Genomic DNA, 22080 nt, shown 5'->3' on the forward strand with positions numbered 1-22080 from the left:
CAAAATGTTTATATATATATATATGTGTATATATATATATATATGTGTATATATATATATATATATATATATATATATATATATATATATATATATATATATATATATATATATATATATATATATATATATATATATATATATATTCTCCATTTAATGATTATTCGATTACTAAATCAATTAACGGATATTTCAATAATCAATTCATCACAATCAATCCGATTCAGCCCTAGTTTCATGTCTTATCCTGAAAGGTAAGAATGTTTTTTTGTGCACGCTGTTTTATTTCTAAATACTAGGTGGTCACTGGTTAAGCTGGAAAGGATTTGATTATGGGCACCAGCTGACATCTCATCTCCAACTCACTCAGCTTTGCAGTACCTTTTTAAATGCTCCCAGATCGTGCTTCCTTTTCATTTTTTTTGCGTATCTTTAACTTTCTCTGACAGTGCATGTGTTTAAATGAATCTCTTTTTTTCCCTCTGTGACCTTCACCTGTAACATCACCTGCCACCTCTTGAAATAATACTATCATCCCTACGACACTTAAGGCACCTGCTTTATTTTCTCTACCAATAGTCGGCTCTAGTTGCCAAACGGTTTGCTTCCTTCCCACGACTAGGTTTTTGATTTATGAAGCTAATATGTCCCCCAATTGGTTCATAACAGTCTGGCATGTTATTAACTTCACATTCATTCACCAAACACTGACATACAGCTCCCAAAGTAATGCTTTGTTTAAAGCAAAATCAGAATAAGAAATGACAAATGCACAAAGAGAATCATTAGCAGAACATTTATTAGACTTCCTAATTCAGGAGATTAACGTTGTTTAGCGTGTGTGTGTTATATTTACTGCTTTCTAACAATAGATCCCATCAAGGTTTTGGTATGACTCAGATTTTCCAAATGGGTTGTATTGCTCTATGTAATTAAGATACTTTTTATTGATTTCAGCTTACTATTAACCGGGGGATGAATGCAGAAACCTAGAAATAGCAGATAGACTCATAAATACAACCCAGCTGTATTTGTTACACATTGATCCCAAAATAGCTATCATCTATGGGTCTGTATCATTGCTATAGTTGGTGAAAATGACACACTAGTTCCCTAATGAGGATGATGTCATGTGACTGTATCCAGAGATTTATTATTTTTTGAAGAAGAAGAAGAAGGAGATGAATAATAATCCGTCCGACTTGACGGATGCTGTGTAATTACTATGAAATATGTATTTGCTCAGGATGTGGTCGTGGTGGCAGTTGAAAAATATCACAGTGTGCTTGTAAATCCATGTGTGTTTGAGGGTTTAGTGTTTGTTTGAGTGCTTCATTGATTGTGTGACAGTGTCGGTGAGAAACATATCTCTCCCAGGACAGCTGTATTTTTTTACCACAGTGGTGATCTCACCCACAAGGACCTCAGCCTGATGAGTTTAGCCTCTTTTTTTTTCTTTTAGATTTTTCTGTGTTTGTGAGAAGGAGGAGAACTCTACTTTGTCAGGGCCAGCTGCCTCCCTAGTGGGTCTAAAGTTTGCATGTTTCCCACTGTATGCAGAGCTTGGCGGTTCATCGGAGAACACCAACTGTGTAGCTGAGACATGCGTCAAAGCAGCTCTGATGTCCCACCAATGTCAAGCATTTTGCAGTCAGCATTTGGACCTCGTGTTCTAGTTTCAGTAGATGAAGCTGCAAACAAAGCAGATTATAGAAAGCAAAACAAGAGTCAAAGAGCTGAAGATTCCAAGAAGCGGTGAGGATAGAAAACACAGAAGGACAAGAAAATGCAGGTTTATCATTAAGCAGAAAATGAAGGTGTAAAAGTATGTGGTTGGGGGTTGCAGGTGTGCAAGATTGTTCCTAATCTTACCATCACATCTGTCAGTGTTTTTCATGGGATTACCAAAGTGTCACATCAAAGGGTAAAAAAAGACAAATAGTCTAGGAGCAGAAACACATTAAGGGTGAACATTCATATGAAGAACTGCCTGGCTGTGTAAGGGAAGCACACATAGTGACGTACGGCATGTTTCAGTGGCCTATGCAGAGGAAACCTGACTCTTATTATCTGGAAAGGTATGAACTTTCTAACCTGACAACAGCCAGATGCATGTCTCGCTCCACCTAGCTCCACTCACATACATCTGGGAACCCGCCATAGGAATTGCCTTTACTGAAGGCTGGGCCTTATCAAAACTCCTTGCATATGATTGGATAAGCCACTTGTCTGTCATCTTTATTGACGTGCTATTTCAACCACTCACACCGAAGCTAACCCGTGACGCTGTGAGAGGAGGAGCCATTTGGTAGATCAAGCTCTTGCCAAATTCGGTCAGGAGAAGGGCGAAAACATCGTTTCCACCAACAAAAGCCTTCAAAGCCGTTCTCTGATGTTCTTTTAATTAAACAATATCAGATAGATTGGGCAACACAGAAGAAATAGCAGCATCAATGCTAACGCTTGCTTCCTCAATGCGAGCCGCCATTGTTGTTGGAATCTCACGGTCGCTTCTCCACTCCAGGACACACCCGCCCTGCATCCTGATTGGACAGACCATAAATTCGGTTGGGGAAATCACTTTCAATGAGCGGGTTCCCAGATGTATGTGAGTGGAGCTGGGCGGAGCGAGACATGCATCTGGCTGTTGTCAGGTTATGAACTTTCCTCTTTGTGTTAGACTATTGGCAGCTGCTAATAGTAACTAGCTTCATCAGTTATTTACAGTTCATTGCATAAAACAATTAATTGGTATAGACTGTATAGATTTCTTTTTTATTATTGTGAATATTTTTAGAATAATTTATTCAAGCAGTTTAAGGTTCAAAAATACAAACTCAATTTCTCCAAGAGGTGTTATTGGTAAGCTTAGTAATAACATAAGACACCTGGAAATAAGAAGCAACTAAAAAATGGTAACTGTTGCAAAAGGGTTAACCGAATTGCAAAAACCTGATATGAGCAAATAAGATTCCTTGATTTAATTATCCCAAATTTGCGGTTATTTCATGGAAATAATTGCACTAATTGATAACAACTCAAAAACGTAAAGTACGTTTTTTGTGTCGCGGGCGGAAAACACAAACAAACCAAAAAGCAAATGGTGGGCAGGATATTTGCTTAAAGTTCTCTATGATCATAACAAGGAAAACACCCCAGAGCTTCACCCTAAGTCTGAAAGGGGTGCAGGAATCTCTGATGACTGCCGGTTCTGTCCTTGACCTGACGTTCTGGGGTCTTTAGATGTCTGGGTTGAAGAACAGAGCTGTGAGGTGGACAACCGATGCCCTCACGATCAGTCAAATTTGGATCTAGGGAAGATTAGAGATGTCCCGATCCAGGTTTTTGCACTTCCGATCCGATATCGATATTGTTTTTGGACTTCCGATCCGATACCGATACTGGCCGTTACCAGCATATCCGAGCATGTATTTAAGTTTAAGTTAAATTATTTAGCCTTAGTTGTAAAACTCATGTTGAAAAGGGTTTTAGTACTCTTGATAACATCTAGCCAGCTGAATTAGGTGAGATTGAATAAAACACAATGATTGGTAACAACAAACTTTCCTGTTTATTAAGAGATAAACACAAACTGGACAAAATTATGAATAGCAATCTGAAATTGCACAGTGAGCAGTAAAATCGTAAACAGTTAAAGGTGCAAGTATTACTGTAAGTTTTAATAAAAATGCAAAACAGGGAAACACTGGCGCAAAATAGTGGAATGGATCGTTTGAATCGGCGAAACTGGAAAATACGGACCGGATTTTTAAAAAAAAAACTGGATCGGCAGTCTGGATCGGCATTTTACATGCTTTGCCGATACGCATTTTTTTGCCAATATCGGCGTCCCGATCCGATACGTGGATCGGATCGGGACAAGCCTAGGGAAGATTAGAGCAATGTTACAGATTCCTAGTAAAGACTGTATGATGACACTGAATCCAAAGTAGGTTACCAGAGTATGAGTGTTAGGGTGTGCACATTTATGCAACCAGATTCTTGCAAAAGTTTTTACTTACATTATGCTCCTCCTTACACAGAGAAGTGCTTTCAAAATGATTTGTCGTGGTCTCACTATTTTACGTCTCCTAAAAACATCATTTTCACTGGAGTGTGTATACTTTATATAGCGTATATGTTGTGTTATGGACTAACAGCTGGAAAAACAATTATATTATCCAATATCATCAAGTTAGGTATGTTCTTTGATTCCTTTTAGTAGAATTTAAGAGGATAACTTTTTTATAAACTAGTTTTATAATATTTATTATAATGAGTAGCTTTTACCTTCTCTTTCTTTACTAAACACTTGTATTTTATTGATGTTACAGTGTTTGGCTCTTGGCTTTAGTGTCCAAACAGTCCCAGGATTGAGACACTGATCAGAGCTATTAGGAGATGAAAGGTTCTTTAACTCAGAAACACGCCGATGACATCAGGTTAAGGTCTGACTTCACAGATGGACTTACAAAGGTCATTTCTGTTATATGTCAATCCTCTGCTTTGGTTTACAACAGGGTGGTGTCCTGTTTGTGTGTGTGTGTGTGTGTGTGTGTGTGTGCATCGGTGAGAAGCTAAAGAGGTGAGGTAATCCTAGGAGGCTGAATCTCACAATAAGGCTGTTCTTAGAGACATTCCAGGGAGCTACATAAGGAGGTGTTTTTGTGTCCCTCTCTGTGCATGCGTGTTGTATATTGTCTTTTTCAGCATTAATATGTGCATATGAAGCAGTTGGTGCACGCCGATGAGGCAATGTTTGAGAACGCATGTGTCGGATTAAGAAAAAGCACAAATAAGAGAGACCGCAGTCGAGGAGATGAGGTAATACCCCTCATTACGTTTTGAATATGTGCGCGTACATGAAGGGGCTTCATCTGGCTCCTTCTACACAGTATGCGTGTGGCCAGGGCTCTTTCATGAGACAAGGTCTCTTCTACACTAGTTCAGGCTTAGATAAGCTCTGTTGTTCTTTAGTTCTGCAGGATTTCTTCTAGTTCTGAATGAATTTAATTTAAAAGTCCTCTAGAGAATCTTATTGCCATTCTCCTGACCTGAAGATGCAAACTGATTATTTTATTTTTTACTTAATTCCTACCATTTTATAGCTTGTGGGCTTTAGCTTTTAACCTGACTCCTCTGCGCCTCCTTGTACCCCCCCCTTACTTTCTCCTCCATCTGAACCCTCTCTGTTACACTGTGGGGAGCTCAAGCAGATCAATGATTTCATTGAGAAGGAGCCAGTGGTGCCATTAGGAGCTGAGCTCACCATCCTCAGGGAGATCTGACATATTATTCTCAATGATCTTGCCCACCTTTGCCACCCCCCTTCTCCTCTAGTTGCCTTCATCTCCTCCTTCCTCCTCTGTTTCATGAAGCTGAGAACAGATCCCTATTTTTAGTCCCAGACTCCTGCGGTCATCACATCTGGCGCCAGTGGCCTCGGTGCTCTCACCCTGGCCTCTAGATATACAAACACACACACATATGCAGCAGCCCCACCCCGCTTTGGAACAAGGACCCACAAAGGTCAGAATATATGAGCTACAAAACACCTATGACATCACCTGGCTGCTCCTGAGAACTGTTACAGGCTCTGAGACGCATCGGAGCAGAAGAGTGACATAATGCTGCTCTCTGCACTCACTCTGCAGGTTTTCACTTAGCTCCTCTTTTTTTCTGTTTTTAGGTGGCTTGCAAACAAACTCCAATAAACCTCCAGATGCGCAGACACTAAACCAGATAATCATGCAACATTAGTTGCATGATCAGTTTTATGCAACGGTTTTAGGAACTAAACCCCCTTTATCAGTCCCCTTGGCCTCACATGATAAGTTTGATGTCATTTTCCTCTTATTCACTGAAAACCGGAGAACAAAACAGGCCTGCGAATGTGTGTGTGTGTGTATTTATATGAGTGGTTGCCAAATGTTTGCAGCATGACGTGATCTCCCTGCTCTGCTTGCCTCTTGCTCCTCTTCTTCTTCTATTTCTGCCTCATCACACAGTTTCCCCTGCCTCCGACGGGCCATGTAACGCGCACTCACACATTAACCTGCACTATGGTGAAACGGTCAGATATGTTTGCCAATATACAAAGCAAGGGAGTCACGGTTTAGTTTCAATTTACCTCTTGTAAAATAGAAATGTGCCTTAAATCCCAAAGGTGCTGGTAGGATCTCAGGTCTTAACATCCGAACCCATGAATTAAACCAACATTAAAAACTGGACCAGACTTTGACTCACTTTTAGTGTCAAAGATTTGTTTATTTAATAAAATTGTTTTAGTTTCCAATTCTTAAAATAAGAAAGAGTGGGGATGTTATGTTTAGAAGGAGGACATGATTATATAAAGTTCTCTGGAAGGGATGATGTTGAACGTGGTGGAAAAGACACCAGGAGTGGTAACCATCTAAAAAGGCTTTCGGACTTGTCTTTTCACAAAATAGCTTTGATAAAGATCCTAAAAATGCTGTAATTTCTCCTCATGAGAGATATAGATATTTATAGTGTTCCTATTAAATCTTTATAACTTACAATAGTTTAATCCACATTTAATTGTCTTTCTTGTGATTTCTTAATTGTTAAATTCTGTTTCACTTTATTTCCAGACTGCTGGGTATGATTAGCGTTCCAAAGCAGAGTGTAGGGCAAAGCAAATGTTGATGATCATAACACATTTGTCAGGATATCTGCATTTGGCTGGTCTGAGGAATTATCAAACTAAGACACTGCTTAGAGCCTTTTGTCTTGGTTTTTTTCTTTCTTTTGTTTTCTGGAGAGTTGCAGTTTTTTTAAATTGGCAAATGTTTTATTTATAATCATATGGAGCAAAATGTTTGCTTGAACCCTAACAGAGTCATGAGTGAATGCTGGTCTCCTTTGTAATGTCTGAGCTGATGCTAAATTTATCTGCACACTGCAACCGTTTGCAAAATACTTTCAACATGTTTTTTTCTAATTTTTTTCTTTAAATATTAAATGTCCACTGGAAATACTTGCTTTTTCTCCTCTCAAAAATGTTGCAGCCCTGTTGCATGAGTGAAGTGCTCTAAAAATACTTTGGATGTAATGCTTATACAGTCCATTCATAGTTCATACCTTCCTGCTTTTGAAATCTATCTAAAGGCCCAAACATCCTGGCCAACCACTTTCAGGCATTTGTCCTACATGAGATAAAAATAGTTTGTTTAAATCGTTACCTAGGTAGTGTCAACACATCGGCGGCTGAACAGCTAAGCTAACCTGGGACCAGGGATCAGCAGCTCATAACTCATAGCTCCTCATGAATTTGGGCCAAGTGCTCTGCTCTTTGTTTGCTGTGCCGTGAGTTTACCGCTGCAGCGTTCCAGCTGATGCTTCTGACAAACATGTGGAGTGGAAATTTCCAGAAGGAGTAAGAAAAAGGGAAAGGAGAAACTAATATTTACGCTGATTTACCCTACTCATTCCTGGCCTGCATCCACCACATTCCTTTCATGCTAGGACTGCCTACAGCAGTTCCTCTCATAGCGTCATTCCCTGGAACAATGGTAGATTCCTGTTTATCATCACGCTGTTTTTGATGCACGTTATCTCTGGTATGCTACAGCACTGCGTTCCTATTCGCTCATATAGTTGTTTATGAAACGTTTTCGTCTGAACTGGCAGAAAACTTTGCAAAGAACAGGAAAAGTGAAGATAGTCATGCCACTTACAAAACATTTAATAGCGTTTTGTTTTTGGTTTTTTTTAGATGATTACATCTAACTCAGATTTCCAATTGAGCTTCAGGAATGATTTACCAGTGGGATCTAGGCGTTGGCAGGGTGCTCACGCAGACAGCCTGTCCGGTTCCTTTCACTGCATCACGTCATTGCTTTCCTATTTTTCTTCTGTGGCTGACAGCATGATGTCACTACTGCGCTGTGGATGTGACACATTAACACACATGGATACACACACAGACACACACCACAGACACACACAGCCCCGCGCTCTCAAAGGTAGGGTCAGAAAATCTGACCTTGGCCTGAAGTGCTGTGATACCAACACACTATTGTATATTCTACACCCAAATCCACACCCTGCATGACAAAATGCATCTTTCTGTATATAATTCATCTGTTTAGTAAGTTTTGTCTTTTTTTTTTTTTTTTTTCTTTTTTTTGTCAAATATTCTGGTGTTTGCCACTGCATTTGTCTCTGGAATATGAGTTGATTTTTTTCTTAACTTGACATCAATGTACTATGGGGTTGAGAAAAAATAAACTAGGCTTGGTGAATGCTTTAAGACGGCTTAAAGCATTCAAAGCATTTAAAGGCTAAATGAAAAAGCAGAAGTAGAGAAGAGAGGCGTCACAGGGTTTCATTGTATAAAGTCAAAGTATTACTAGAAATATGCTGATGAAGTTTAAGTTTAGCCCCAAGTAGTACTTTGAATAGTTGCCTAATGTCTTGTGACACGTTGCAAGTTTAAATGGTGTTTTTAGTAAAAAAAAAGTAGAAGAAATAACACCTTATTTAGTACAAACTGATGCAGTAGTTGGAAGACTTTAGCCATTCATTTTTCTTTAACAAGAACATTGATAAAAATATCTAAAAACAAGTATAAATGTAAAAATTGCTCAAGTTTTTCCATTAAATGTCCAGTTTTCCTACTCTTAAGGAGCTGAACATTTAAATATTTTATTGGTTAAAAAGGCACTAAAGATTCCAGAAGCAGAGGGGGAAAAAAGTGCTCATAAACCTTTATCAGACTATTCTCACAGTGGGCTTCACGGAAATATTTTTGGTTTTCTAGCTGAATAAATTTGTCAGACTCATCAAACCACACATAGAGACACACCAGTTCAGTCTGACGCCATTGTTTGAGTGCAAGACAGGTAGACGAGACAGTGGAGGACACTGAATTATCAGAGGACCAGATGGCGTGGCTTTCAGCTCTGCTGTGAGGACTGTGTGTGAGGCCTCCTGCTGCGCCTATAGGAGCTAATTAACACCCAACTGATCCCAGACCAGCCTAGCTGTCTCTATATCAGCAGTACAGGTTCATTAAAGTGGTCTCCTGTCAGCTCCTCCCTCTGAGAGTAATATTCTGGTATTATGGTGCTGTTAGCATGGGTTCCTGCTATGTCCAGAGAAGTCTGGAAAAGTTTGAAATTTAAATTAGCTTCCAGGTATCTAAAAGTAGGAAAAATATTCTGAGATTGTAATATTTCATATTCTGTGGATCCATCCATCAATTCTTTTTAGCCATAATTCTGTTAAACTTTTTATATTTTGATATCAAAAGTAGGGCGGATTAATAGTGGTTAATCGATTATTGAAATAAATAAATAAACTAATTTAGCAATCGATTAATTGTCAGTAGAGTATAGATTAAAGTAAAGTATAGAGACTCTAAAAGATGATTTCAGCTGTTTAGAGCTGCTTAGAGCTGTAATTATTTTTTAAATTGTGAAAAAAAGACTTTTTTTCATCTGTCAATATGCTCTATTCAGAACTGCTCAAGTGGAAACATTTTATTTTCACCTGGTTTCAATTCATAAAAAATCTCCTTTGAGGAAGCTTTGGCTATCCGATTATTAATTGGTTAATCGAGAAACTAATCGACAGATTAATCGATTTGCAAAAATATTGTAAGTTGAAGCCCTAATTAAAAGTAAACTCATCTGGAGAACAGAGTCTGGGAAATTTGAAAATTTTGTTTTTTGATTAAAAAAACATTGAAGAATCCTCTCTACTGTAGGTTTGAGAAAGAGGGTGACGTGTTTCGGCAGCCTCAGTGCTTTCTCCTGTACATAGGAAACCCTTTGCATCTCTGCTGTTTATTAGCATTTTGAATAAAACAGCCATCCGTTGTGCTCCGAGGAATCTGTGCAGACAAACTCACCTCTGGGGAAATCAGGACTGAGAGGAATATCAACACATTTGTTTTTTCAATACACCAGGCCAATGCACATTGTTCATGCAGATTGCAGGTCTTTGTTTTACTCTCACACATCCATGACTCATGTATGTCAAACCTCTGTCAAACCCTGTTATTTTTTTCTCTCTCAGCTTAAATGAACTCAAACTTTAACCAAACACAGAAAGGTAAATGCCTAAGCTTAACAAGCAATAATATTAATAGTTCCCTGTTGGTGATTCATATTAGCGCATAAAAGCCCTTATCTGTCTCCACACACTGCTGCACACACGACACCCCCAACTGGGATTTTTAAGTACTTCATCTGGTTTATGAGGGCCCGTCTGGTTCTGAAAGCCCCATTTGGTGCATATACCCGCTTCTGCACACTGAATGTGAGTGTGTGAGGATATATGCGAACGTAAACTCACTTCTCTCCACTGAGGCAGATTTACTGGCGCTGTAGCCACGGGTGCAGAGCGCCTCCAGGGGGTTAAGTTGTTTGGAGGGTAGGGGGTCTGCTTTTTGACTTATGTGAGTGGAGCCTCCCCTCCAGGCCGGGCAGACATGGATGAAGTCACTCAATGCATGATCACGCATATGTTGAAGTAGTGCCCCAATTTATTCGTGCACATATTTAATGAAGGGAGATGTTTATCTGCAGGTTTGGGACTAAATATCCATCATCAGATGAACCTCAGCCAACTAAGGGTTAAAAGAGATACAGATTAGAGAGAATTAATTATTTTCATCTTTCCTGCCCTGATATTTCTTCTATTCATGTTCAAAGGTCTACATCATTATTATCAATTTATCTTTATAGATTCAGCTCCCCCCCCCCCCCCCCCCCCCCCCCTTTCACTCACCAGACCCCCAGCCTCTTTCTTCTACCACTTCCCCCACCCTCACTAGCTCAATCCATCCTCCCTCATTCTCCCTTGGTGACTACCTCACCCCCCAGGCATGGCAGCTGTGTTCTCCTGTAAGCATTACATCACTGCAAGAGCAGCGTCGTTACTGATCCCCTGACGACCAGAACACACACACACACATGCACATACAAAAAAATTACACCTCCATGTGCACAAGCCTACCCTTGCATGTTTTTGGAGTAAATAACTGTTCACCCTTTGCCTGACCCCCCTTCCCCCCTGCAGGGCTGTCCTATCATTTTTCCTCTCACCTTTGCACAGCTCACACCTCTCCTCCCCTCCCAGCGCATGAACCATCGCCAAGCTAAACTCATCACCCTAACCTGCTGGATCCAGAGAATGACGTCTTCCTCTGCTGCGATATCTTGACAGATGATCTGCGGTGTTGGATGACACTCCTGTTGCTGCCTGTCCCAGATGAAGGAAATGTGGGGACTGGCTTTGACAAAATATTTCAAGGGAAAGGAAAAAAAGAATTTATTGCGTAAAGCTTAGATCTTTCTGAAGTTTCCTTTCTCCTTTTTTTGCTAATCTCTTTGAAAAAAAAGAGAATAAGATTTTTTCGAGGACCCTGTAAAAATCCCACTTACCTTTCATATACAATTTTAACCAAATATACAGATGTTGCTGTTCTGCTAAATATCTTTTGTCACTGCAGCTTTTGGTAAAAAAAAAAAAACTATGTAATTTAAACACATTCCAGGCCAACAATCAACCAAGGGAGAAAGTAATAAACTGGTTTACTGCACATAAACAGAGGCTGTTATACAGGCTTATTTTTATGTATGTTGATATTCTTCTGCACTAATTGCTTCTACATCACTATAAATTGGAGTATAGTGGAATTATTACCGGTAACTCATTTCCAAAAGTAGGACTTATTTAAATAATTAAATCGATACCATAGGAGTTCACAACACACAGATTGATCGCTCAGATGTTTATTTATGTTACTTTCCGTGCCCATGTATTCCTCCCAATGAAAACCTAACAATGTCGTTTCAGAGAAAATTTAGCTTTTACTTCAGATCAATTAAAAACGGGCAGCATAATTATGGATCAGTTATTGATACCCACATGTTATCCTGACTAAAGCAAGCAGCTGTTTACAATTTGTGGCACATTCATGGAAAGTTGAGTGGAAGGAAAGAAAAACTGTATTGGGAGACTGTCAAGCTGTAGATTTTTAGTAATTAGGGACTTCTCCAAACTGGTTTGTAGATGACATAGACTACACCTGTTGAATTCTTTGTCTTAAGTGATAATTGAACTAGACCTCATCTAAGGAGAAAAAAACTGGATTGTTGCTCATTTGTCATGTAATAAACACACCAGGGTAACATTTTGAAATTGGTAACTTCTACAAATTACCTAACTAAGCTAGATCTTTTTTTTATTCACCCTTAGATCGTTAAAATGCGATTTTCACATGTTTATCATATGTCATTAATAAATTATTCAGAAATGTATGTGAATCATTGTTAGAACACCTCCGCAAAGAGAACTAGATGAGTGGGTGAACTAGTCCAGTGGATTGTTTTTTAACTTTTTTTGGAAGAACTAGATGAGAAATACAATCCGATTTCCTCCCTAAAACGAAGCTTTTATTAATAGGGATAAAAAATAGGTCCTTATTAACATGAGATAAACTAAATAAATGTTATACATGCCACAATTATGAATTCACAAGTTAACAAGCAAATACCTAGATCATCTCTGAAATTAATACATATTTTTTGTAGGCATTTTTTTTTAAATCACTTAAATCCATCAAAGAATTTCAGACACTTGCTTCTAGTTTTGAGACCCCCTATAGCCTCATCCACCATCTGACTTTTAATCTGCTGCCTCCATCTCATGCTCCTCTCCAGCGTTCTGTGTATATGGATGTAAACTCTGGGTCGTCCCAGTAACAAACCTTGTAGCAGAGAAGCCGGCTGTAAATCTAAGAGGAGGGGGGGGGGGACTTCCAACCCACCTATTTCTGTAGCAGCAGAGGACACATGTGCGGTCAATAAAAAAAGGCCTGGCTGTCATTTATAGTGTCTTGGCTGTAATCTTCTAATTAACACACCTACTATTCTGAGCCTTGTTACTCCACTGAGGACTGGAGGACGAGGAAAGGGATCAGAAGAAGAGCTAAAAACAAAACAAAAGTCATCATTAAAACCAGATCCAGAGACTTGATGTGTTGTTGTTAGCTTCCACTGTTGTTGTGAAATTAGCTTTGTGGCCTCCAGCCACACAGGTGGAACAACTGAGTGCAGGTGTGAAATCAAACTGAAGTACTGGACACTGCGTTGGAAGTTTATTGACCCTGGTTGACCACTGTGCCATGCCAGCCAGGCTTCAGCCATCTGCAGATGGGCAAAGTGTGTGAATATGGGTGTGTATTTCTTACATGGTGGGGACCATTTTCCATAAATTATAGCACATCGTGGAACCCAATGTCTGATCCCTATGGGTACAAATGCTGTTTAGGTTTAGGTGTTAGCTTTAGGACTAAGGTTAAAATTGAGTTTAGGTTGAGGTTAGGGTTAGTAATGAACATGCAATGGTTAGGTTTAGGGTAAGGTTCACGGTTAGGCTGTAGAAATTGGTTAGAATTTAATGGAAGTCACTTGAAAGTCCCCACAAGGATAGAGAAACATGCTAGTGAGGATGCGTATGTTTTACCTCCAATGTGGTGGCATTGTTTTGTAAAATATCCAACTGGTCCCCATATGGTGAAATTTTGTCCTGTGAGTTTGGGTTAGGGTTAGGTATATGTTGGTAATACCTAGGGTTAGGGTAGGGGTCTGGGTTAGGCCATATAAAATACAAGTCAATGTAATGTCCCTATATGTCATGAAAACACAGCGTTGTGTATGGGTGTGTGCGTGTGTGTGTGTGTGGGTGGGTGACACTCCTGAAACCATTGTCTGCATTTTTCACGAAGCTCATCATCAGCAAAGTGACCTATTTCCTCTGTCTGCTGCCGCCTGCTGAACAGAGGTTGACGTAAGGCTGTGTTCTCACCCCTGATCATTCAGGGGTCCACAAGGGGGGAGGTCAGTCAGGGAGCAGCTGACACTAAATAACATGACATGCATTTTTTTGTCCTTTCTTTTAAAACATGAGGGATCTTTCACCACTTTGGCAAAGTTCCATTTGTCTAGATCTGTAGATTACTGTTTGAAAAGTAGTCACACACTCTGAACACATTCCTGATTTGACTCATTAGATCCTCCAACTCCAGTGGGTGTCACTGAGGTTCCATTTGGTTGACGAACAGAAGGTAGTTTCATAATCACAATTTCTTGTGTCAACCCCTCCTATTGTAATACTCCTATAGGAAATACAGTGCAAATGAAGGCATTCAAGGTTTCCTAGAGAATGTTAGCAATCAGTCATGAAGACCTGGGAACACATTAAACAGATCAAAGTTTAAGCTGTTAAAAGCATGGTTAAGTTATAAAGAATATTCTAACGAGTCCTTCAACTGGACAGCTTTCATTCAGGGACAAGAATGCTATTGCTGGGGAAAAAAAGCAACACAGTTATGTTAGAAGTTCAGTACCCAGGTAATCGGAAAAAGGTGCTTTGCAATGTTTTGCCCTTCATATAAAATGCTGCACAATACCTTCAGCACATTATGCCCATGTTGAAACATGGTGGTGGTAGCATCATGCTGCAGGATTATTTTCTTCAGCAGTGAGAGGAAAGCTGGTTATAACTGCTGGAAAGATCAGTGGAGCCAAATGAGTCTTGGACAGAGATTTACCTTCTAACAAGATGGCAAACGTAAACATACTATCATGTCCTACATGCTACATACACACCTGATTCACACTGATGGTTTATTAGCAGGCAGCCCCAGAGCTAGGTGGCATGCTAAGTAAGTAATCCAGTAAACCTTGGTTTGGAGCAAGGACATCTGTAAAACTTGCAGGACACCACTGCATTATGCAACTAAGGCTGTAACTCTAAACTTTGCAAAAGTAATAGTTGTGATTAGGGCTGCAACTAACGATTATTTTGAAAATCGATGAATCGGCCGATTATTTTTTCGATTAATCGATGAATCGGACACAAAAAATTTTTTTTATATTAACCTCTTTATTCCAAAATGGTTCAAACAATAGGCCCCCCCATTTCAACAAATGAGGTTTTTTTAGACTAGAAGAGTTCTGCCTTTTAAGACAGGAAAGTATAGCAGTTAAAGTTGCTACTTGAGAAAATACTGAACCATAGAGATAAAAATAGCCCTGTGATTCAAATTATAAATTGTATTTGGAATAAAAATGAGAGAACTAGGGGTGCTAAAAAACACATCCTCCAAAGACAGATATTTACATGGGAATGTGGCAGATAATTAATTGACATATTACTGATCTTGCTGGATTTTATTCTGCTTTACTTCCATAAATTGCAGGATCTTCTTTACTTTATCTTTGCCAGAAGATTTAAACTTTAAAAGCCTTGCCCTCATAATTTGCAAATTAATTTATTTATAAAGAAAATATAAACGCTGCTTAAGCTAATTCAAATGAAATTAAAAGTAAAATAAGTAGCCAACCTTATCACTGTCTGTAACCTACTAACACGGTAAGGAAAGCATCAGATGAGCTACCTGAGAAACTAACGTAACGTTTCCCCACTTTAAAATGAAACAAGCATGGTTACTCATCCTGCTGATCAGCTCTCTTCACTGCCATTGAAGGCTCCAACGTGTTTTCTTTTCAGGTGCTGTGTCATAACAGTGGTGCTTCCGTGCCATGTTTATTTGTTTTTACAAAAGTTGCATGTTACGACTTTTTTCACTTTACAAAGCGCAGGCTATTTTAATTATTGTGATCAATTTGCGCCGTCAATCCCGGGGCATGCGCGCTTCATTTGCAGTCTGGACGCTGAGGGTAAACTCCTCACTAAAATCCTGCGGCTCGGACTGCAGCGCTGAGAGGGATTCTTGTGGGAAAGGGAGAAAGGCGTTGGGATGGGGGAGGCGCCCCACGGCAGCAGCTGCCGCTGGAGGACTAGAGTAGGAACGATACATGCTTTCACGTAAGAGTCTCCAAAAGCCGCCAGTGACATCGTAAAAAGTCGCCAGATTTGTCGCTAGTCGCTTTTTAAAAAAGTAGTCGCTGGAGGGACCTGAAAAGTGGCTGAGTTGGCAACACTGCAACTGTGGCGCTGACTCGCTCCGCCATATTTTTTTTTCTTCCCCGGGATGACGGCGGCGGCGGATGACGCATTAATCGCGCAACACAACTAATCGATGATTAAATTCGTTGCCAACGCTTTTAAAAGTCGATTTTTATCGATTTTATCGATTCGTTGTTGCAGCCCTAGTTGTGATGTTTTGTTGTTTACATGTATATAATAAATGTAAAAATATTCAATATTTGACTTTCTTGTTCCATTCAAAGTCAACTTTACAGTCATATTATACCAACAGCAATGCTGTCATGATGAACTGACTGAAATGACACATTAAGGTTACTACTAAAGCTGCTTTAACTTAGACCACAATATTAGGTTCTAAAAGAGTATGACTTTATTTTTAACTAAATAATATAACTGAGTTTGAGAAGTAAGGAAAATAGTTTGAATTTGCCTTACATTTAAGTTAAATTAATATAAAGTATTACTTGGAAACAAATTAGATCATTAAGTTTAGTTCACTTTCTAAGCAATTTTTTTAAAAGTAGACCCAGCAGTTTTATTGTTGCAGTGTAGAATGTCCTAGTCAAAGTCTAAACCTAAATCCGATTTCACATCTGTGAAGAAATTTCGTTAAATAAAAAAAAATGTCTCTACTCTCAAACTGAGAAAAAAAAAGTACCCCTAACTTTTTGACTCTCCTTCAGTATCCTATCTTTAATCTTTACATGTTTTTTGGTTCCCACTTCCAGACGTTCTTCCAGCTGCCTGTCTGGTGTCTCATCTTCTATGCTGCTCCATCAGGTTTAGGTTCATATCATCTGTAGTAGCCTCTCTGTCCTCTGCCCCCACCTTACAGGATGAGAACACTGCGTCCGTTGGCACATTAAACATGAACCTGAACAGGAAGTGTTTGGGTCAAACAAATGACATCACCTTTAGAGAAAGATCAGATATCAACAGCGTGTCGTTTGCCACTAAGCTGCAGTAGGTTTAGTCAAATCAACCTAATTTCAATGAAAAATATTTATTCAGTCAGTTTTGCACAGCAGCAAACAAGTATTTCTTTTACATGCCTCTTATGTAAATAATGACATAAATGCAGCCAGTCGTTTTCTTTTTGATTAGCAACACAGATGTTTTGATGCATTGCAGCTTTGCATCTCTTATGTCGTCTTCGTCTTATCCTTCATCCTGTCCTGAGAGAGGCCAGCTTCATGGCTAGGCCCCTGAGGTGGCTGCATATTTGCTGGCTGAGTAAGGAATGTGGTTACATGCCATAGATATTAGCTATGATGGAGCGCTGGCTCCACGAGAAAGGGAGGAGGAGGAGGAAGGCTTGGTTAGAGTCTGAGCTCACGGCAAGTGAGCTCATTCAACCCCAGAGCTTGAGGAGAGGAGTGAAGTTCCGTCATCCTTCTCACACAGAGAGTCATAGGAGGAGGGAAGCAGAGGGAGGAGCGTAAACCGGTGACGGAGCGAATCAGAGACTGGGAGAGTTGGAGCGGCACAACAATAGCAGACTGCTCTTCTGGCTGTGGACACTCAGACACAGAGAGCGTTCAGAGGAACACAGCCGCTCTGTGGAACCAGCTGCAGGCGGATCACAGCTGGAGTTTACATACAGGCGTTTCTAGCTACTCATTTTGTTTTCTTCTTGCTCACAGAGGATAATAATCCTCACAAGACCACAAATTGCCATATATTGATGCAGGAGCATTCTAGGAATTTTTTTGGTTCTGGCACAACATTTTTTGGCCATATGTTGACCTGAAAAGTCTACAGACACTTCTGGACTTATTTCTTTTTTGGATTCTGAAGTATTTTTTTGAAGAAGAGTGGATTTTTCTGAATTTTTAAATATTTAATCTTATTTGGAAAAAGCACTTCTATTTGTGCTATATATTTTTTTTTGTTGGTTTATTTGGCAGGGACTCTTTTTGCCTCTGAAAGAAGGGGACACAGGAACATTTCTTGCTGTGTTTGCTTGAGACAGAGCTTGTACTGAGGGGGATGCCTCTGGATGTGGTGATTGCCCCCGCAGAGGACTGCTTTTGGCCGGACCTGCAGGAATCAGACATGAGGCTGAAGATCAGGGTCCGCCGGATGAAGCAGGGGAGAGAGCTTCGAGGTGTGTATCCACGTGGAGCATAAATAGCTGCAGAACATGTGTGCAAGAAGGAAACAACGTTCACATGAATGAGATAAAAGACCTGTGTGTGAAGAACTTAATGAGAGATAGACATTAGTTATGATTGTTAAAGGTACAAAAGGCATCATGCAGCTTGTAGCTATTGTGATTAATGCATACTGCAGATGGAAGATGGACGGAGGTGAAATTAAAGCTTCCAAATCAAATAAAGCGAGACATCACTGCAGGAACCGTTTTAAACCTGCCGGCTGTTTCTTCACAATGCTTTTGGTGATGGTAACATGTTTAGAGAGACAGAATAGGAAGGTGGAGGATTAGAAGGATGACATCATGAAAATGGAAAGCAATGAACGGAGTGTGGTGGGGGGGTTACTGAGAGCCTTGACCTGCAGTATGACACAGTGTTCATCAACTCTGAGGCTGTGGTCACTGAAATGGTAGGGCTTTCTCAATAACTTTACATTTTTGCAGAAGTGTGTCTCTGGGAGATTATGTTATCAAAATGTGTGCAAGTTGCACTGCAGGTGTGTAATACAGCACATTTTCGCACAGAGCGATGAGGCAATGCAGAGCAAGGGTTCAGGAGAAAGGAAAAAAAAAAGGGTTCCACAATTCATATTCACATTTGTTATCTGCTATAATTTTTTGGATTTATCCTCTTACCACCATTGTGTTTTAGCACATGCTTCTCCAATCAGCACCGTTACCATCATCAGATGAAAATAGCCCTGTATGTCCAAGTACAAAAGCATGTTGGGAAGTCTCTGTGAGAACTGACTTGAACATGCAGACTAAATTATAGGAGAGTTTATGGGCCTATAATGTGGTAACACAACACTGCTAAAACAGCAGGTGATCAAAGTGACAGGTACCCGTTATCTGCACAGCCAGATAGAGGAACAATAAACAGTGTAACCGCCAGCAGGTGTGACAGCATGATAACCATAAAGCTGACACCATGCATGACAAGCGATGATCTCACCCTATTAGTTCATGTCTATTCTGTCCGTTGGCCTATTTCTGACCAATCTTGCCCAATCTAAAACACACACACACTCATACTCATGCTTCTCTTCTGGCTGCAGCACAGCCTTTGTGGAGCTGAGAGGGCCATGTGTGCAATGATGTCATGTTGGAAGGGAGGGAGAGGGGGGGTTACATTGAGATGCTAATGTCCCCTCATAATGTAGGGGACAGCTGGAGGGCCACAGAGGGATGGCGTCATGTCATTCCCCCCCACTCCAGGGCTGTTTAGGTGCTTGTTGGTGTGTTTGCCTGGACCACTTTGCTCCACCCTTTTCCTTTTTATCCATATTGATAGACAAGGTAGAAACATCAACTGAAATCTACATAAAAGATTTTATTGTGATGTGGAGCTCATGTTAAAAATATATGCCAGGCAGATGCTGCATGAGGAGTTTTTATAGTTAGCAGTTTTTATTCAAGTGATGAGACAAGTAAAAATCAAAGGTATTTGAGAATTCATGAAAGCCCCTTTTCGAGTTCAGTTCTATTCCTTTTTGCTGAGCCTTTAAAAATTGAATACTGCTCTAAAATGGAAGCATGCCCATTATCAAAAAGACACTTCACTGGATCAGTTACATTCAAGAGAAATCCATCTGCATTTAGTCAACAATCCACTGTATTTGCAAAGCTTTGACCAGCACATCCCGATTTTAGCTGATTTTACTTATAATAAGAAAATGTAAGGACTACTAAAGATATATGTTTACAGCCTTTCTGCCATGTAGCTATCATTAATTATTTATTCTTAGAGCAGTGATGACGTTTGTGAGGGAGCAGTTACTGTGAATATGATGTTGCTATTTTGAAAGATAAAATTATTTAAAAGGTGGACATTTTTAGCTGTCTTTATCGTTTTATTTAAGCGATTTTCCAAGTTGGAACAGCTACCATAACCAAAAAATAACAGCCTCTGTTTAAACTACTGAGGGTATGGAAAGCTTCTTTACTCTCACTTTGATATTGCCAGAAGACTGTAACTTTGCTGCACTCTGGGAAGCCTTCAAGCTATCCGCTGGAGCGTTGCGCTCTCTCACCCCCGCCCAGCTTGGGGGAAAAAAAAAATGTAGAGATCCCTCTAACTTTTCAAGAAAACATCTCTCCTTTTTTTCAGCAATTGTTATTTTCCTAACTTTATTTTTAGACATATGACACAGAATTAAGCTGAGTTTTAGTCTTCTTTCTGCAGCAACAGCCAAATGCTACGTAGCAGGTCATGGTGGTGGTTATCGGAAAAGAAGAGGATTTTGAGTTTTCATCTGGCCAGTCTGTGTTAAGGGCCAGTTAAACTAAAAAAATACAAAAAAAAACTGTTTCTGCTTAATCTCGAGTTATTACTATTGTCTAGAAAGTAGCATATGAGGTACAGTCTCAGCCAAACTAACACTTTTACTCATTTTCTTCTCCATGATACTGACAAATGAGCTGTTAGTCTTCTCTAAATGCTTTTCCATTTAACCTTAGAGCTTCATTTTCTTTTCAAACTAAAACTTGATTATGAAATTACTGATTTTATTTCTCAATGTAACACTTTTCATTTCTTATCCAGAGAATCTTTGTCAAACCTAAGGAAAGGATGCAAATTAAAGTGTTTCCCACAACCAAACAAAGAAGGCCTGAGTTGTTGGCTTCAGAGAGGAAAATAATAAGTTGCATAAATGATGAAGTGGGCAGTGAGGAACGGAAAAAGGATGCCGATGGCGACACAGTGCCCTCTTTCCTGGTTGTGTTTTCCTTCTTGCCAGAACATTTCTTACTTTTTCTTTTTTTCTGTTGGACAGTGTTTGTTCAGAACTTGTTTGGTCACATCCTGTCAGAGTACATTTTCATGACTCCAGCGTGACAACTTTTCCTTTTCCAACAGAGAACACTAGTGTTCATTTTCTAAATGCATTTATTTTTGCCTTTCGGCGCGTTTAGTTCATCTTTTGGGTTCAACGCAATAGGATGTTGCTTTTCCTCAATAGCACGCTGTATTAACGGTGAACTCACCGCTTCGTATGTAACTTCCTGATGTCATCCCCATGTACAGGGTTTTTCTATGACTCCATTGTGAGTGTACTATTTGTTTAGTTTGGAATGGACTCATCATTTACATGTGGTGACTATTTCACCATGACTTTAGACCTTTTTGGGTATTACCGTATCCATTATGGTGGATTATTTTTTTTTCCTTTCTGTTTTGGTGCCCTTTAATAGGACACGTCAAACCAGCTGTCATCAACTTCTCTGCTTTTCCTCATTGTCATGGCAGCATAAGTAGAGCCGGTTCAGGTGACGAAGTGCCACTAGCACGCTATCTCCTCTGTGACTAATGCCCATTAGAGGCAGCGGTGTAAATCTTTGACCACAGGAAGGTGTTTTGTAATTGACGTAATGCCTCTGTAATGTAATAGCTCCTAAAAAAGCAGGCTAGTGCACTCATTCTGGCTCCTTATCTCTGACTCTAATCCTTTTCTGTGGCAGTAGTCACTGTCTCAGTAGCACTCTCTGCTTTTTAAATGTTAACACAGGACAAAGTCCACTGCAGTAATTATAAATCCAGATCAAAGAGTGCATGCAAATACACACACACACACACACACACACACACACACACACTTTCTCCTCACCCACTAAATATGTGGAACATCCTGTCCGTAGACCTTCTAACAACTCTCTAACAATTTCTGCACACAAAAAGGGAAACGGTTGCCGTCTGACATGAGAGTTTGTTTTTTGCTGTTGATTTATTTGCCTGCAGGAATGCATCATTTCCTCAAACACATACAGTACACCCTATTTATCATCTATTTTTGTGTATATTCTGTGACAAAGGTTCCCTGGGAAAAGACAAACGAGAAGGAAGCCCTTCTAGAAGCATTTCCTCTTCTGTTTTATCAATTAGAGCCGCGGTTCTCAAAGTGTGTGGCGCGACCCACTGGTGGGGAATTGAGACGTGA

General features: G+C 39.8%; 1 protein-coding gene across 6 annotated transcripts in view; it reads left to right on the forward strand.

Annotated features, from left to right (window-relative positions):
• The window catches only part of dusp8a (dual specificity phosphatase 8a), a 52748-nt gene that overhangs the window by 24961 nt on the left and 5707 nt on the right, over nt 1-22080 (forward strand). The window contains exon 1 of one of the 6 annotated variants that reach the window (XM_038305510.1): nt 17347-18094. The exons of the other annotated variants lie outside the window; for them this stretch is intronic. Within the exon in view, the coding sequence (XP_038161438.1) occupies nt 17977-18094 (118 nt within the window). The 5' untranslated portion in view covers nt 17347-17976. Of the gene's footprint in view, nt 1-17346; nt 18095-22080 lie in introns of those variants that run through there. 6 annotated transcript variants of the gene reach the window in all.

Source organism: Cyprinodon tularosa, unplaced genomic scaffold (assembly GCF_016077235.1).
Source record: "Cyprinodon tularosa strain WSP-4 unplaced genomic scaffold, ASM1607723v1 ctg56, whole genome shotgun sequence".
NCBI classification, from domain to species: Eukaryota; Metazoa; Chordata; class Actinopteri; order Cyprinodontiformes; family Cyprinodontidae; genus Cyprinodon; species Cyprinodon tularosa.